Source organism: Engystomops pustulosus, unplaced genomic scaffold (assembly GCF_040894005.1).
Source record: "Engystomops pustulosus unplaced genomic scaffold, aEngPut4.maternal MAT_SCAFFOLD_140, whole genome shotgun sequence".
NCBI classification, from domain to species: domain Eukaryota; kingdom Metazoa; phylum Chordata; class Amphibia; order Anura; family Leptodactylidae; genus Engystomops; species Engystomops pustulosus.
Window position 1 is genome coordinate 132,295 of NW_027285020.1, and position 13,423 is coordinate 145,717.

General features: G+C 59.9%; 1 protein-coding gene across 1 annotated transcript in view; it reads right to left on the reverse strand.

The window, feature by feature from the left end:
• LOC140108505 (complement C5-like) overlaps positions 1-489 on the reverse strand; it is a gene marked incomplete at its 3' end in the record, with an annotated part of 131,552 nt that extends 131,063 nt beyond the window's left edge. Inside the window, exon 1 of the mRNA XM_072131768.1 lies at positions 336-489. Coding sequence (XP_071987869.1) covers positions 336-406 — 71 coding nt within the window. The remainder of the gene's footprint in view (positions 1-335) is intronic.
• Positions 490-13,423: the final 12,934 nt, after the last annotated feature.

The window sequence follows — 13,423 nt, forward strand, 5'->3', positions numbered from 1 at the left end:
GGGTGTATCTCCTGATACTGTATATACAGGGGGGGGGGGGGGTAATGCACAGGATAAGGTGATATAACACTGCTGTATCTCCCGGGCACCTCCCCCATGGGGCCCCCATTGTTACATTCTGCAGGGATTATTGTATCAGTAATGATTGATAGATTTATGTTCTCAGGAGTCTCCTGCTCCTTCCCCTGGTTTGGGGGACAATGTGACCAATCCACCCGACCCGGGAGCTGCTCTGATCTCCAAACTGATACATTGTAACAACAGACAATAATGTGCCCACAACAAGGATTTCCTGGTCACACACAGCAAGCAGAGGTAGTACTGCAGATACTTACGTCTTCTCCTGGCTGTGGACTCGCCCGTACAGCAGGGACAGCAGCCACAGGTGCAGCAGCAGCAGAACCATGGTGCAGGACTGGGCTCAGGGGGGCTGCCCCAGACACTTATACTGCCCCCCTCCTCCTCCTCTTATACTGCCCCCCTCCTCCTCCTCTTATACTGCTCCCCTACTCCCCTTATACTGCCCCCCTCCTCCTCCTCTTATACTGCCCCCCTCCTCCTCCTCTTATACTGCCCCCCTCCTCCTCCTCTTATACTGCCCCCCTCCTCCTCCTCTTATACTGCCCCCCTCCTCCTCCTCTTATACTGCCCCCCTCCTCCTCCTCTTATACTGCCCCCCTCCTCCTCCTCTTATACTGCCCCCGCCGGGTGTTTGTCTGTGGTCACATGGAGGCTGAAGGTTGTCACTGACCTGAGTGTAACCTGGGGCTGCGCAAACAGAGGAAGCGCAAGAGCCCGCCAAGTGCTAAGAGACTATCCTCACTGTCACCCCCATCACAGAGCCCCCAGACACTACACCACAGGGCCCCCCCCCCCCGGACACTACACCACAGAGCCCCCAGACACTACACCACAGAGCCCCCATTAGATGATTCAGTCATGAGCAGCGGGTGCAGGAGTTTCTCCACAAGCAGCGAAACAGAGCAAATACATTGTGCAACAGAACAGAGTCCAGATCCAACAAACACACAGAACCCCCGCAACAATAACAAGAGCAGAGAGTGGCCCCCCACACAGGGAGACATCACACATCCCCCCCATGTAATACACACACGTAATATTACATGGGGGGGAGGCTGGCGGGGCGGGCAGGGCTGGAGGCTGGCGGGGCGGGCAGGGCTGGAGGCTGGCGGGGCGGGCAGGGCTGGAGGCTGGCGGGGCGGGCAGGGCTGGAGGCTGGCGGGGCGGGCAGGGCTGGAGGCTGGCGGGGCGAGCAGGGCTGGAGGCTGGCGGGGCGAGCAGGGCTGGAGGCTGGCGGGGCGGGCAGGAGCAGGGCTGGCGGGGCGGGCAGGAGCAGGGCTGGAGGCTGGCGGGGCGGGCAGGAGCAGGGCTGGAGGGGCGGGCAGGAGCAGGGCTGGAGGCTGGCGGGGCGGGCAGGAGCAGGGCTGGAGGCTGGCGGGCAGGAGCAGGGCTGGAGGCTGGCGGGGCGGGCAGGAGCAGGGCTGGCGGGGCGGGCAGGGCTGGAGGCTGGCGGGGCGGGCAGGGCTGGAGGCTGGCGGGGCGGACAGGGCTGGAGGCTGGCGGGGCGGGCAGGGCTGGAGGCTGGCGGGGCGGGCAGGGCTGGAGGCTGGCGGGGCGGGCAGGAGCAGGGCTGGAGGCTGGCGGGCAGGAGCAGGGCTGGAGGCTGGCGGGGCGGGCAGGAGCAGGGCTGGAGGGCTGGAGGCTGGCGGGGCGGGCAGGAGCAGGGCTGGAGGCTGGCGGGGCGGGCAGGAGCAGGGCTGGCGGGGCGGGCAGGAGCAGGGCTGGCGGGGCGGGCAGGAGCGGGGCTGGCGGGGCGGGCAGGAGCGGGGCGGGCAGGAGCAGGGCTGGCGGCTGGCGGGGCGGGCAGGAGCAGGGCTGGAGGCTGGCGGGGCGGGCAGGAGCAGGGCTGGAGGCTGGCGGGGCGGGCAGGGCTGGAGGCTGGAGGCTGGCGGGCAGGAGCAGGGCTGGAGGCTGGCGGGCAGGAGCAGGGCTGGAGGCTGGCGGGGCGGGCAGGAGCAGGGCTGGAGGGCTGGAGGCTGGCGGGGCGGGCAGGAGCAGGGCTGGAGGCTGGCGGGGCGGGCAGGAGCAGGGCTGGCGGGGCGGGCAGGAGCAGGGCTGGCGGGGCGGGCAGGAGCAGGGCTGGCGGGGCGGGCAGGAGCAGGGCTGGCGGGGCGGGCAGGAGCAGGGCTGGCGGGGCGGGCAGGAGCAGGGCTGGCGGGGCGGGCAGGAGCAGGGCTGGCGGGGCGGGCAGGAGCAGGGCTGGCGGGGCGGGCAGGAGCAGGGCTGGCGGGGCGGGCAGGAGCAGGGCTGGAGGCTGGCGGGGCGGGCAGGAGCAGGGCTGGAGGCTGGCGGGGCGGGCAGGAGCAGGGCTGGAGGCTGGCGGGGCGGGCAGGAGCAGGGCTGGCGGGGCGGGCAGGAGCAGGGCTGGCGGGGCGGGCAGGAGCAGGGCTGGCGGGGCGGGCAGGAGCAGGGCTGGAGGCTGGCGGGGCGGGCAGGAGCAGGGCGGGCAGCAGCAGGGCTGGCGGGGCGGGCAGGAGCAGGGCTGGCGGGGCGGGCAGCAGCAGGGCTGGCGGGGCGGGCAGGAGCAGGGCTGGCGGGGCGGGCAGGAGCAGGGCTGGCGGGGCGGGCAGGAGCAGGGCTGGCGGGGCGGGCAGGAGCAGGGCTGGCGGGGCGGGCAGGAGCAGGGCTGGCGGGGCGGGCAGGAGCAGGGCTGGCGGGGCGGGCAGGAGCAGGGCTGGGGTGCAGAGGGCAGGCAGGAGCAGGGCTGGGGTGCAGAGGGCAGGCAGGAGCAGGGCTGGGGGTGCAGAGGGCAGGCAGGAGCAGGACTGGGGGTGCAGGGGGCAGTGTAGGGGGGAAGCAGCCATGGTGGTTTCCATCAGGAGTGACGCGCTGAACCCTCGGCCGGAGCCTCCTCAGACAGCACAGGACACGCGGGAAACCTGATGAACAGGGGGAGTCACTGCTGTGCAGAGTATTTAAGCATGTGATCACCTCTAGTACTGCCCACGTTAGTAGGATACAGGAGGAGGCTGGAGGCTACAGGAGGAGGCTGGAGGCTACAGGAGGAGGCTGGAGGGGACAGGAGGAGGATACAGGAGGAGGCTGGAGGACAAGGGCCCACGGTAAGTGGCAGATAAAGAACAAGGGCCACGCCATGTGAGGAGGGGTATTCTGCCACAGGTATACGTTGGATTAGACCCTGATCGGTTGTGATTGCAGTCTCCATATACTGGATGGTAGAAGTCACTGACATTCATCCACAGCGTGGCCATGTGCTACTGCACACTGAGGAGGAATATGTCTGCTACAGCCACAAATGGAGGACAGCGAGAAGAAGCAGGAAGTGATGTCACAGGAAGAGGAGGAGAAACTGGGCAGCAGTGCATGATGGGATACAGCAAGCAAATGATCAAACAATAAAACCTTTGACCACTAGGTGGCAGCATAACATGAGAATGGACAGAGCACTGAATGTACAATACACGACCGATAGCATCATGTGACCGGCCGTCACCACAAGGGGGTCATAGAGATGGTCAGTCACAGAGCGGACCCCCCCCCCCTCACCACAAGGGGGTCATAGAGATGGTCAGTCACAGAGCGGACCCCTCCCCCTCACCACCAGGGGGTCATAGAGATGGTCAGCCACAGAGCGGACCCCTCCTCACCACAAGGGGGTCATAGAGATGGTCAGTCACAGAGCGGACCCCTCCCCACCACAAGGGGGTCATAGAGATGGTCAGTCACAGAGCGGACCCCTCCCCCTCTCCACAAGGGGGTCATAGAGATGGTCAGTCACAGAGCGGACCCCTCCCCACCACAAGGGGGTCATAGAGATGGTCAGTCACAGAGCGGACCCCTCCCCCTCTCCACAAGGGGGTCATAGAGATGGTCAGTCACAGAGCGGACCCCTCCTCACCACAAGGGGGTCATAGAGATGGTCAGTCACAGAGCGGACCCCTCCCCCTCTCCACAAGGGGGTCATAGAGATGGTCAGTCACAGAGCGGACCCCCCCCTCACCACAAGGGGTGGGGCTGGAGGCTGGCGGGGCGGGCAGGGCTGGAGGCTGGCGGGGCGAGCAGGGCTGGAGGCTGGCGGGGCGGGCAGGAGCAGGGCTGGAGGCTGGCGGGGCGGGCAGGAGCAGGGCTGGAGGCTGGCGGGGCGGGCAGGAGCAGGGCTGGAGGCGGGCAGGAGCAGGGCTGGAGGCTGGCGGGGCGGGCAGGAGCAGGGCTGGCGGGGCGGGCAGGAGCAGGGCTGGCGGGGCGGGCAGGAGCAGGGCTGGCGGGGCGGGCAGGAGCAGGGCTGGCGGGGCGGGCAGGAGCAGGGCTGGGGTGCAGAGGGCGGGCAGGAGCAGGGCTGGGGTGCAGAGGGCAGGCAGGAGCAGGGCTGGGGGTGCAGGGGGCAGTGTAGGGGGGAAGCAGCCATGGTGGTTTCCATCAGGAGTGACGCGCTGAACCCTCGGCCGGAGCCTCCTCAGACAGCACAGGACACGCGGGAAACCTGATGAACAGGGGGAGTCACTGCTGTGCAGAGTATTTAAGCATGTGATCACCTCTAGTACTGCCCACGTTAGTAGGATACAGGAGGAGGCTGGAGGCTACAGGAGGAGGCTGGAGGCTACAAGAGGAGGCTGGAGGCTACAAGAGGAGGATACAGGAGGAGGCTGGAGGATACAGGAGGAGGCTGGAGGCTACAGGAGGAGGCTGGAGGCTACAGGAGGAGGCTGGAGGCTACAGGAGGAGGATACAGGAGGAGGCTGGAGGAGGCTGGAGGACAAGGGCCCACGGTAAGTGGCAGATAAAGAACAAGGGCCACGCCATGTGAGGAGGGGTATTCTGCCACAGGTATACGTTGGATTAGACCCTGATCGGTTGTGATTGCAGTCTCCATATACTGGATGGTAGAAGTCACTGACATTCATCCACAGCGTGGCCATGTGCTACTGCACACTGAGGAGGAATATGTCTGCTACAGCCACAAATGGAGGACAGCATGAAGAAGCAGGAAGTGATGTCACAGGAAGAGGAGGAGAAACTGGGCAGCAGTGCATGATGGGATACAGCAAGCAAATGATCAAACAATAAAACCTTTGACCACTAGGTGGCAGCATAACATGAGAATGGACAGAGCACTGAATGTACAATACACGACCGATAGCATCATGTGACCGGCCGTCACCACAAGGGGGTCATAGAGATGGTCAGTCACAGAGCGGACCCCCCCCCCTCACCACAAGGGGGTCATAGAGATGGTCAGTCACAGAGCGGACCCCCCCCCCCCCTCACCACAAGGGGGTCATAGAGATGGTCAGTCACAGAGCGGACCCCCCCCCCCTCACCACAAGGGGGTCATAGAGATGGTCAGTCACAGAGCGGACCCCCCCCCTCACCACAAGGGGGTCATAGAGATGGTCAGTCACAGAGCGGACCCCCCCTCACCACAAGGGGGTCATAGAGATGGTCAGTCACAGAGCGGACCCCTCTTTACCACAAGGGGGTCATAGAGATGGTCAGTCACAGAGCGGACCCCCCCCCCCTCACCACAAGGGGGTCATAGAGATGGTCAGTCACAGAGCGGACCCCTCCCCCTCACCACAAGGGGGTCATAGAGATGGTCAGTCACAGAGCGGACCCCTCCTCCTCACCACAAGGGGGTCATAGAGATGGTCAGTCACAGAGCGGACCCCTCCTCCTCACCACAAGGGGGTCATAGAGATGGTCAGTCACAGAGCGGACCCCTCCTCCTCACCACAAGGGGGTCATAGAGATGGTCAGTCACAGAGCGGACCCCTTCCCCCTCACCACAAGGGGGTCATAGAGATGGTCAGTCACAGAGCGGACCCCTCCTCCTCACCACAAGGGGGTCATAGAGATGGTCAGTCACAGAGCGGACCCCTTCCCCCTCACCACAAGGGGGTCATAGAGATGGTCAGTCACAGAGCGGACCCCTCCTCCTCACCACAAAGGGGTCATAGAGATGGTCAGTCACAGAGCGGACCCCTCCCCACCACAAGGGGGTCATAGAGATGGTCAGTCACAGAGCGGACCCCTCCTCCTCACCACAAGGGGGTCATAGAGATGGTCAGTCACAGAGCGGACCCCTCCCCACCACAAGGGGGTCATAGAGATGGTCAGTCACAGAGCGGACCCCTCCTCCTCACCACAAGGGGGTCATAGAGATGGTCAGTCACAGAGCGGACCCCTCCTCCTCACCACAAGGGGGTCATAGAGATGGTCAGTCACAGAGCGGACCCCTCCCCACCACAAGGGGGTCATAGAGATGGTCAGCCACAGAGCGGACCCCTCTTTACCACAAGGGGGTCATAGAGATGGTCAGCCACAGAGCGGACCCCTCCTCACCACAAGGGGGTCATAGAGATGGTCAGTCACAGAGCGGACCCCTCCCCACCACAAGGGGGTCATAGAGATGGTCAGTCACAGAGCGGACCCCTCCCCCTCACCACAAGGGGGTCATAGAGATGGTCAGCCACAGAGCGGACCCCTCCTCACCACAAGGGGGTCATAGAGATGGTCAGTAACAGAGCGGACCCCTCCCCCTCACCACAAGGGGGTCAGAGAGATGGTCAGTCACAGAGCGGACCCCTCTTTACCACAAGGGGGTCATAGAGATGGTCAGTCACAGAGCGGACCCCCCCCCCCTCACCACAAGGGGGTCATAGAGATGGTCAGCCACAGAGCGGACCCCTCCCCACCACAAGGGGGTCATAGAGATGGTCAGTCACAGAGCGGACCCCTCCCCCTCTCCACAAGGGGGTCATAGAGATGGTCAGTCACAGAGCGGACCCCTCCCCACCACAAGGGGGTCATAGAGATGGTCAGTCACAGAGCGGACCCCTCCTCCTCACCACAAGGGGGTCATAGAGATGGTCAGTCACAGAGCGGACCCCCCCCCCCCCCTCACCACAAGGGGGTCATAGAGATGGTCAGCCACAGAGCGGACCCCTCCCCACCACAAGGGGGTCATAGAGATGGTCAGTCACAGAGCGGACCCCTCCCCCTCACCACAAGGGGGTCATAGAGATGGTCAGTCACAGAGCGGACCCCTCCTCCTCACCACAAGGGGGTCATAGAGATGGTCAGTCACAGAGCGGACCCCTCCTCCTCACCACAAGGGGGTCATAGAGATGGTCAGTCACAGAGCGGACCCCTCCTCACCACAAGGGGGTCATAGAGATGGTCAGTCACAGAGCGGACCCCTCCCCCTCTCCACAAGGGGGTCATAGAGATGGTCAGTCACAGATAGGACCCCTCCTCCTCACCACAAGGGGGTCATAGAGATGGTCAGTCACAGAGCGGACCCCTCCCCCTCACCACAAGGGGGTCATAGAGATGGTCAGTCACAGAGCGGACCCCTCCCCCTCACCACAAGGGGGTCATAGAGATGGTCAGCCACAGAGCGGACCCCTCCTCACCACAAGGGGGTCATAGAGATGGTCAGTCACAGAGCGGACCCCTCCCCCTCACCACAAGGGGGTCATAGAGATGGTCAGTCACAGAGCGGACCCCTCCCCCTCACCACAAGGGGGTCATAGAGATGGTCAGCCACAGAGCGGACCCCTCCTCACCACAAGGGGGTCATAGAGATGGTCAGTCACAGAGCGGACCCCTCCCCACCACAAGGGGGTCATAGAGATGGTCAGTCACATTGCGGACCCCTCCTCACCACAAGGGGGTCATAGAGATGGTCAATCACAGAGCGGACCCCTCCTCACCACAAGGGGGTCATAGAGATGGTCAGTCACATTGCGGACCCCTCCTCACCACAAGGGGGTCATAGAGATGGTCAGTCACAGAGCGGACCCCTCCTCACCACAAGGGGGTCATAGAGATGGTCAGTCACATTGCGGACCCCTCCCCACCACAAGGGGGTCATAGAGATGGTCAGTCACAGAGCGGACCCCTCCTCACCACAAGGGGGTCATAGAGATGGACAGTCACAGAGCGGACCCCTCCTCCTCACCACAAAGGGGTCATAGAGATGGTCAGTCACAGAGCGGACCCCTCCCCACCACAAGGGGGTCATAGAGATGGTCAGTCACAGAGCGGACCCCTCCTCCTCACCACAAGGGGGTCATAGAGATGGTCAGTCACAGAGCGGACCCCTCCCCACCACAAGGGGGTCATAGAGATGGTCAGTCACAGAGCGGACCCCTCCTCCTCACCACAAGGGGGTCATAGAGATGGTCAGTCACAGAGCGGACCCCTCCTCCTCACCACAAGGGGGTCATAGAGATGGTCAGTCACAGAGCGGACCCCTCCCCACCACAAGGGGGTCATAGAGATGGTCAGCCACAGAGCGGACCCCTCTTTACCACAAGGGGGTCATAGAGATGGTCAGCCACAGAGCGGACCCCTCCTCACCACAAGGGGGTCATAGAGATGGTCAGTCACAGAGCGGACCCCTCCCCCTCTCCACAAGGGGGTCATAGAGATGGTCAGTCACAGATAGGACCCCTCCTCCTCACCACAAGGGGGTCATAGAGATGGTCAGTCACAGAGCGGACCCCTCCCCCTCACCACAAGGGGGTCATAGAGATGGTCAGTCACAGAGCGGACCCCTCCCCCTCACCACAAGGGGGTCATAGAGATGGTCAGCCACAGAGCGGACCCCTCCTCACCACAAGGGGGTCATAGAGATGGTCAGTAACAGAGCGGACCCCTCCCCCTCACCACAAGGGGGTCAGAGAGATGGTCAGTCACAGAGCGGACCCCTCTTTACCACAAGGGGGTCATAGAGATGGTCAGTCACAGAGCGGACCCCCCCCCCCCTCACCACAAGGGGGTCATAGAGATGGTCAGCCACAGAGCGGACCCCTCCCCACCACAAGGGGGTCATAGAGATGGTCAGTCACAGAGCGGACCCCTCCCCCTCTCCACAAGGGGGTCATAGAGATGGTCAGTCACAGAGCGGACCCCTCCCCACCACAAGGGGGTCATAGAGATGGTCAGTCACAGAGCGGACCCCTCCTCCTCACCACAAGGGGGTCATAGAGATGGTCAGTCACAGAGCGGACCCCCCCCCCCCCCTCACCACAAGGGGGTCATAGAGATGGTCAGCCACAGAGCGGACCCCTCCCCACCACAAGGGGGTCATAGAGATGGTCAGTCACAGAGCGGACCCCTCCCCCTCACCACAAGGGGGTCATAGAGATGGTCAGTCACAGAGCGGACCCCTCCTCCTCACCACAAGGGGGTCATAGAGATGGTCAGTCACAGAGCGGACCCCTCCTCCTCACCACAAGGGGGTCATAGAGATGGTCAGTCACAGAGCGGACCCCTCCTCACCACAAGGGGGTCATAGAGATGGTCAGTCACAGAGCGGACCCCTCCCCCTCTCCACAAGGGGGTCATAGAGATGGTCAGTCACAGATAGGACCCCTCCTCCTCACCACAAGGGGGTCATAGAGATGGTCAGTCACAGAGCGGACCCCTCCCCCTCACCACAAGGGGGTCATAGAGATGGTCAGTCACAGAGCGGACCCCTCCCCCTCACCACAAGGGGGTCATAGAGATGGTCAGCCACAGAGCGGACCCCTCCTCACCACAAGGGGGTCATAGAGATGGTCAGTCACAGAGCGGACCCCTCCCCCTCACCACAAGGGGGTCATAGAGATGGTCAGTCACAGAGCGGACCCCTCCCCCTCACCACAAGGGGGTCATAGAGATGGTCAGCCACAGAGCGGACCCCTCCTCACCACAAGGGGGTCATAGAGATGGTCAGTCACAGAGCGGACCCCTCCCCACCACAAGGGGGTCATAGAGATGGTCAGTCACATTGCGGACCCCTCCTCACCACAAGGGGGTCATAGAGATGGTCAGTCACAGAGCGGACCCCTCCTCACCACAAGGGGGTCATAGAGATGGTCAGTCACATTGCGGACCCCTCCTCACCACAAGGGGGTCATAGAGATGGTCAGTCACAGAGCGGACCCCTCCTCACCACAAGGGGGTCATAGAGATGGTCAGTCACATTGCGGACCCCTCCCCACCACAAGGGGGTCATAGAGATGGTCAGTCACAGAGCGGACCCCTCCTCACCACAAGGGGGTCATAGAGATGGTCAGTCACATTGCGGACCCCTCCTCACCACAAGGGGGTCATAGAGATGGTCAGTCACATTGCGGACCCCTCCTCACCACATGCTGTGACTCGGCGGGATATTGGGGATGAGCCCATTTCTTCTTATATATTATTATAAATCTCCTTGTTGGGGAAGGTCATGGCGATGTACAATACACTCAGTTCTGGGTATTTGGGTTTCAGGCCGACCCTGAGGATTGGAGGACGTGTGTCCTGACCCATTGGGGCAGATTTATCAAGTGTCTGAAAGTCAGGATATTCCTAGTTGCCCATGGCAACCAATCACAGCTCAGCTTTAAAATATTCATGAGCACTGGTAAAATGAAAGCTGAGCTGTGATTGGTTGCCATGGGCAACTAGGAATATTCTGACTTTCAGACACTTGATAAATCTGCCCCAGCGTCTCACCTTGTACAGAGGGTACATGTGAGATGGGCGGATGATGGGCGGATGATGGGCGGATGATGGGCGGCCATGTCCATCCTCTCCCCCTACACAATACAGCAAACTCAAGCTCCATCATGTGCTGAGGGGGTGTTATATGTCTATAGAAACACTGGGGCAGAGGAATAGACTTATCCATCCCCAACCATGGACTCTAGTAAGCCGGTGATCGGGCGACGCGGAGGGATGGGATGAGGCGACGCGGAGGGATGGGATGGGGCGACGTGTAGGGATGAGGTCACGTGTAGGGATGTAATCTGGTGACGTGTAGTGAGACAGGGTCGCTGACACTAAGGACACATTCACATTGGGGCTCATTTATTAAGGGTCCGAATCGCGCACTTTCGTCGGGTTTCCTGAATATTTCCATTTTGCACTGAATGATGCGCATGCAATCGGATTGTGGCGCATCAGCGGCGGCTTGCATGCGACAGAAATCGGGGGTCTGCGGTCGGGATCGAGCCACCGGTGTTTTGTGTCAATTTAATGCAAACAAAACCGCAATCTCCCATCACCCTAAGTGGATCCCGGCCGGACCCGAATCCTTGTCAGACATCGCGCCGCGGGTCATGACTGGACCGGGTAAGTGAATGAGCCCCATTGCGTTTTGGTTGCGTTTTCATTGCATTTGAAACGCATTACAACAGCTTAGAGGATTTGCCTGATTACATTACGGTTAATATTTGTGTTTACAAAACGATGTAAACGTGATGTTAACATGTGTTAACAATGAATTTTGTATACACAAATGTTAACAGCAATGTTATTCGGCAAATCACCCCCTCAGCTGTAGTAATATAACTCGTGCGGGGATAAGCATACGGCTGAACCGGGGAGCAGAGTAATCGAAACGAAACCCGGGCGGCGACACCTTCCCGTCTCCAACCCTTCAGGATCTGGCGAACAACAAGGGACTTGGTGGTGTCCGTCCTAACAACTGGAAAGACGCAGCAGCAGGTGGCCTCTGCACCGCTGACCCTCCGCGGGACACGTAACGTACAGCCTCTCCCAATCACTGGCCGCCACGGATCTCCCCCCGCCAATGACAGCTGCGTCTTCCAGGCCTTACCACGCCCGCACCAGTGACATCACACTCAATTCCCACAGCACGGATGGACACTCCGCCCCGGGCAGCAGGGACCGGCACTCCAGCCAATGAAACCGGGATCCGAATTATGAACATCCGGAACATGACAAGACCTAAAAACAATGTTACTGTCAGCACCCGTCCAGCAACCGCGCAGCCACCCCCAGGCTTGGCGCTGTCAGACCGGGCAAGTGGTGGGAACTCACCCTGCGACGTCCCTGCGGGCTAAGGCCCTGCCTACAGCAGATAAACCGCCCTGACAAGGGCAAACCCACTATCAGGAACCTACCTCACGGTCCCTGAGTGACCCTACAAGGTGACAGGGGGACTTACCTCGCCTGGCAGCTGCTGGATGGTGGAGCGGACAGGTACCCGGAAAAAGTGAATTAGTCTTACCGGTAATTCCATTTCCTTTAGTCCACCATGACGGCCCACCTGGAGGATGACCCCTTGACCTCTGTGGGGACAGGAAGCAGAGAAGTTAAAAGGCCCCACCCCGGCATCCGTACTCCAGTGTCTACCAAATAACTACACCGGCTTGGATGCAACCCGATTTATTGCCTGTTAATATGCACAAACAATTAAATCAAGCAAGATTTTAAATAAATTAAATCACATACCTAGGGTGGGAAAAAATATATGGGCCGTCATGGTGGACTAAAGGAAATGGAATTACCGGTAAGACTAATTCACTTTTTCCCTTACGTCCCCATGACGGCCCACCTGGAGATATACCAGATGAATTATTTTTTAGGGAGGGACTACGGCCTGTAGTATCTTTCTCCCAAAGGAAAGGTCCATGTTATTCGGAATGTCCAGTCTGTAATGTTTAGCGAAGGTAAGTGAAGAAGACCAGGTAGCCGCTTTACATATCTGCTCAATTGTGGCTCCTCTTCTTTCAGCCCAGGAGGTAGCCATCGCTCTTGTGGAATGGGCTTTTATGGTATCTGGCGCAGCCATATTCAGAGACTCATAAGCCTCTTTGATGACGGTTTTTATCCATCTGGATAAGGACGCTCTTGAGGCCTTTCTCCCTTTGTTCTTCCCTTGGAATTGGAGAAGAATATTAGAGTCTTTTCGCCAGCTCTTAGAGACTTCTATGTACCTGAGTACCGTTCTCCTTACATCCAGGGAATGCCAGGTGATTTCCTTAGCGGTTCTTGGTTTCTGGCAAAATGAAGGTAGGACCACTTCCTGATTGCGGTGGAAAGCTGTGCAAACCTTGGGGACAAAGTTTGGGTCAAGAGTTAGAATGATCCTATCATCTGAAATTAAACAATAAGGTTCATTTATAGACAGAGCCTGAATCTCGCCAATCCTTCTTGCAGTAGTAATTGCGATTAAGAAGGCAGTTTTCAAGGTAAGGTTTCTAAGGCTTACAGATTCAATTGGTTCAAACTGAGGTCCAGTAAGAAAATTTAGCACTAAGGATAAGTCCCAGGGAGCCACCGAAGGTTTCACTGAGGGCCTGATTCGGACAGTCGCTTTTACAAACCTCTTTATCCATCTATGGTCCGCCAGGGATGAATCAAAGAACACACTTAGTGCTGCAATCTGGACTTTAAGGGTACTAGTTTTGAGGCCCATGTCGAACCCGGCTTGCAGGAAATCTAAGATCTGTAAGATATTAGGAGAAGATTGATTGGGAACTGCTGGACCACAGAAAGAGATAAACTTCTTCCATATCTTCAGGTATATAGCTGAGGTAACTGGCTTTCTACTGGATTGTAGAGTAGAGATTACCTTGTCCGAAAGGCCTTTTGCCCTCAA